This window comes from Clarias gariepinus, chromosome 15 (assembly GCF_024256425.1).
Source record: "Clarias gariepinus isolate MV-2021 ecotype Netherlands chromosome 15, CGAR_prim_01v2, whole genome shotgun sequence".
NCBI classification, from domain to species: domain Eukaryota; kingdom Metazoa; phylum Chordata; class Actinopteri; order Siluriformes; family Clariidae; genus Clarias; species Clarias gariepinus.
In genome coordinates, this window is record NC_071114.1 from 24,223,628 (window position 1) to 24,227,954 (window position 4,327).

Sequence of the window (4,327 nt, forward strand, 5' to 3'; positions counted from 1 at the left end):
GTTGTTAATGGTTAAAAATGGTGACAAATTAAAAATTCTCAGTGTATTTTTTCCTTATGTTTTATAATATACAATGATCTCTATGTACCCAAATGTTGTTCTTTTTTAGACAGCTCAAAATCATGAGGATTGTGAATAGAGCTCTTAGATAATTTAGTTTGTAGGGCCCAAGCACTATGACATCATCTCTATGTCATCCTAATGTGGGATGGCCTTCTTGTTATTATTAGGACATACGTACTATGACATCAGCATCATGTCGTCATAGTGTCTTGTTGGTCTGCTAAGGATTTTTCCCCCCAACATTCGTGGTTTTTGGGGCCTTAACATGCTCAGAAACTCATGAAAATTGGCAGACAGGTTGGAATCTGCTGCCATTAGGATGGCTGAGAGTCTGGGCCCCAGGCATGGCCCTTACATGAGATTTTGCAGCATAGCTTATACACACTTGGACATATGCATGCAAAACCCAGTATATTTAGAGCTCATTGAGCTGAACAACTTTCACATTGAATGTCATGGGCTCAACTCAACAGCAAAAACTCTGCACAAATAAATAAATTCTTTGGGAAACCCACCCTTGAGCATAAAGTTACCTGTCAGAAAAACAGGCAGACCTCAGATTTTTTAAATAACACTTTTTATTATTATAATCAGAATGCACAGTTCATCGGTCATTAAAAAGCTGAATATGTCCCCACTGCAGCTGTGGAAAGTATTTTCATTTAGCTTCTCACTCCTCTGCACCTCCCAGAACATTAATAAAAGTATACTGTAATGTCAAGTTTCCTTGTGTGTCAGCGTGATCTTCCACATGCTGCCGTTATGTCTGTCAAATATGTTTTAAAAAATATGTATGTTGTGGTAATGTCTGCTATCTTGTGGTCTGCTTTGGAAATGCAATCTATTGTGCAGCGAAAGGTTCCTCATCTGCCATCTTAACAATGAGTGAGTTTGAATACAGGATAAAACCATATCAGTATTTTCCAGTATTTCAGCCACCCGATACAAGTTTAATGGTTGTGTGCAGAATACCTGGCGATTTTTCATAATGGGGTGATAATTCTGGGAATGGACTTGTACACCTGTCCTATACTACATGCTACACTTTTAGAAGGAGTTTTGAGAAATAGTTAAAAGACTAACACTAAAAAAAAAAGCTGATCAGCCTTAATGTAGTCAGTGATATTATTATATAAGTTTGTACATGTCTGGCTGTCTTTCTGTATGGCAGAACTCTCAGCCCTACTTATAAATGCATGCAAATAGAGATACTTTAAAAAAAATTAAAAAATGAACTATTCCAGTAATAATATTCAGTTTTACATTTTCTAGTTAATACCTAGAGCTGGTGTTTGTTAAAATTGAGCAAGTAGTATATTGGAAGATTTTCAAAAGAAGATTGTTAAAGGTATAAACAGTAGCTATAAAAAGCTCTACCATCAGAAATAAAAATGCCTACAGAGGTCAACCACTTCTTCTTAAGGCATTGGTCTGTACGTCAATTTGACTGGTTCCTTTGTCTTTGTGATGATGTGACTGCTGGCAAATGCAGCAGGATGAATTCTGAAGTGTGTAAGATTACAATGTCTGCTCAGCTCCGGTCAAGACATTCTATAAAAAGGTTTCCCTTCTACTGTTCCTGTTAAATAAATGAATACATGTGGCTAATAATTTTATTTGTTGATGATTTTATTTACAAATTATTTCAACAACAATTTTAGTGAAAAGTAGAAGCTTTGAAACATTTACTGTTCATCAGTTTCAGAGGTTTGTAGTTTGTGATTTGTTACACTTTTTCTTAAGGGACAGGTTGCATTTGGTCTGGCATGGACTCCACAAGTTTGTGAAAAACCGTATGATCCATTTTTAGATCAAATCCAAAAAGTGTTGTCTAACACATTTGCTTTAGTAGAAGAGAGTAGACATGGGGAAAATGTGACCTTTTGTATAAAGCAGTTAACACAGTCCACATTACAACATTGTTTACATTTAAACAAAAACAAAAAAAATATTACTGAATTTTAAATATGAAATATTGAAAATTTTGAACATTCAAATCCTTTGATATAAAGATTTATATAGCTTATTTAAGAATCAAAATAAATGTATAATCATTTTAATGGTTAAATGCTTTAAATGATAATTAAAATAGTTATTTAGTTGAGACAATATATATGACAAAATCTTCACAAACATGATCAAAGGGTGTACTTAGTCAGATGATTAGAGTCCACATATAGCAGTTTGTAAGGAGGTGATCACATGATTTTTACACACTTTGCATAAATTTGCCAACATTAATTTTTATATCTTCCATAATAAAAGTGCAATATTATACCAAGTACCCACAATAAATTATGTAATACTTATTTTTTAATGTAAATTTTAACAGGTTTCCCATAATTACAAATAAATAAAAATGTATTTAATTCCAAATAATGTAGTGAATTTAAAATATTGGGTATGTTATTTTAAAAGTATTAAGGTCAATAATTTTTTCAATTACAAGCTCAGACATAGTTAATAAAATTTTATATATTTGTCATTTATAGGTAAAAAATTATCCACATTTCCGCAAGTGGTGGTAGGTCATCTCATGGCTTCTTATTCTGAAATGAACACTTTGCCTAAAAGGAAAAATCACCACAGTATTTACGAGTTCATGTTGCAGTAACAATATTTTGTTCGTAAATAAGATTTACGTAAAATGACCAGATATGTAAACTATTACATTGAAGCTTTGGCACAAACTGTGACTGCACATTGGCATACAGTCACAGTTTGCAAGTCAATATAAATGTAGGTATCAGATAATTATAAACTCAGATGTTTCCTTATAGTATTAATATAATCTTTTATAGAGTTTTAAATCTACCATTTGTTCTGCCCCACCAAAAATTCTTGAGCTCTTGTTTACTGTTTTTTTTTTTTATTTAGGCAAAAATCCTGGAAAAGCAATGTAAAGCTGGTACATACGTATCATAATAACTTCAATTTTCACTATAAGATATTGCATCTAGAGGATAACAGAACTTTTCACATATTATGCTTAAATCTATCTTTATTCGCTTTCTGTTGTAACCCGAGTGCTGTTCCCATGGGCTTCCTCTTCTTTTTTCCCCATAAGCCTCCTAAAACATTTTTGCATGACACCACTGAATGCTGGAGTAGAAAAGTAGTAAACCAGAGGGTTTAGCACACAATTCAAATAGGTGAAACAGACTGTAATAAAAAACGCCAGATTTGCCCCACTGAAGTGTGAACATTCATTGTACCAGATCTGCAGGATCCAAATAGCGACCCGTATGGCAGTGCTTGGGAAGAAGCAGATAAGAAAAACCATGGCAACAATGACAATGAACTGGACGGCTTTCTTGATTTTTCCCGTGGAGTCCATTGTTTTCATTTTCAGCTGCCATGTAATGCAGACTGTGCAGAAAATGATGATGCTACCTGGCACACAGAACTGGATCACATAGAAGGCATTTTGCCAGATGGAAAGTGGACTGACGTTCAAGCATATGTTGAAGCTCTCACACTGGGTGTGGTTGCCGAAACTAAAAAAGTGCGGCGAGCCCAGCAACTGACCGGTGAAAACTATGACCATAGCCCATAGACCTGCAGAGACCCACACTGAGTAACTCAGGTTCATCCTATTTAGACGATGTAGTGGGTGCACGATCTTCAGGTAGCGGTCCACAGCCACAGCAGTGAGGAAGAAGATGCCAGCAGCCCTGTTGGCCGATACGAGGAAGAGCATCATGCGGCAGGGGACATCACCGAATATCCAGTTCTGGCCCCTGATGTAGTAGTCGGCTCTGAAGAACAGGCAGATAACCTCCACTAAGTCGGCCATAGCCAGGTTAGCTAGGTAGATAGAGTTCGGCTTCCAGCTCTCCACATGAAAAATGAACATGCTGAGGGCCAGAATGTTCAATGTGAGGCCAAAAGTGAACTGCAAAATAAGTACAGGGGGTATAAATTGGATTAAGATGGGGGACTGAAAAGCACAACAAGCTGAGGAGTTGGACATGTTGGCAGTGCTGATACAAAGGGACTTAGGAACTCTTTACTCCACACTGCTTTTTTATTCTACAGCCATAGGCAAATAACTAGGTGAATAAAACGTCAAACTACTGACCACCCACCACCCATATTATAATGTAAAAATGATTATGAAAAGACACAATGCACTGTGGCATGGCAACACTCTTCCTTGGGGTAAAGTGGTAAAAAGGTAAAAGGGTCCGTCTACATGCTGTCTGGCACATTAAGCGATGGATAAACCCCACCCTGAAGATGTATCAGTCATTTATGTGGCAAT

General features: G+C 36.2%; 1 protein-coding gene across 1 annotated transcript; it reads right to left on the reverse strand.

Annotated features, from left to right (window-relative positions):
• Positions 1–3,064: 3,064 nt before the first annotated feature.
• LOC128542720 (hydroxycarboxylic acid receptor 2-like) lies at positions 3,065–4,036 on the reverse strand. Its single transcript, XM_053512694.1, has one exon. It carries the CDS (start codon positions 4,034–4,036, stop codon positions 3,065–3,067), a length of 972 nt encoding a protein of 323 aa, XP_053368669.1.
• Between the last annotated feature and the right edge of the window lie 291 nt (positions 4,037–4,327).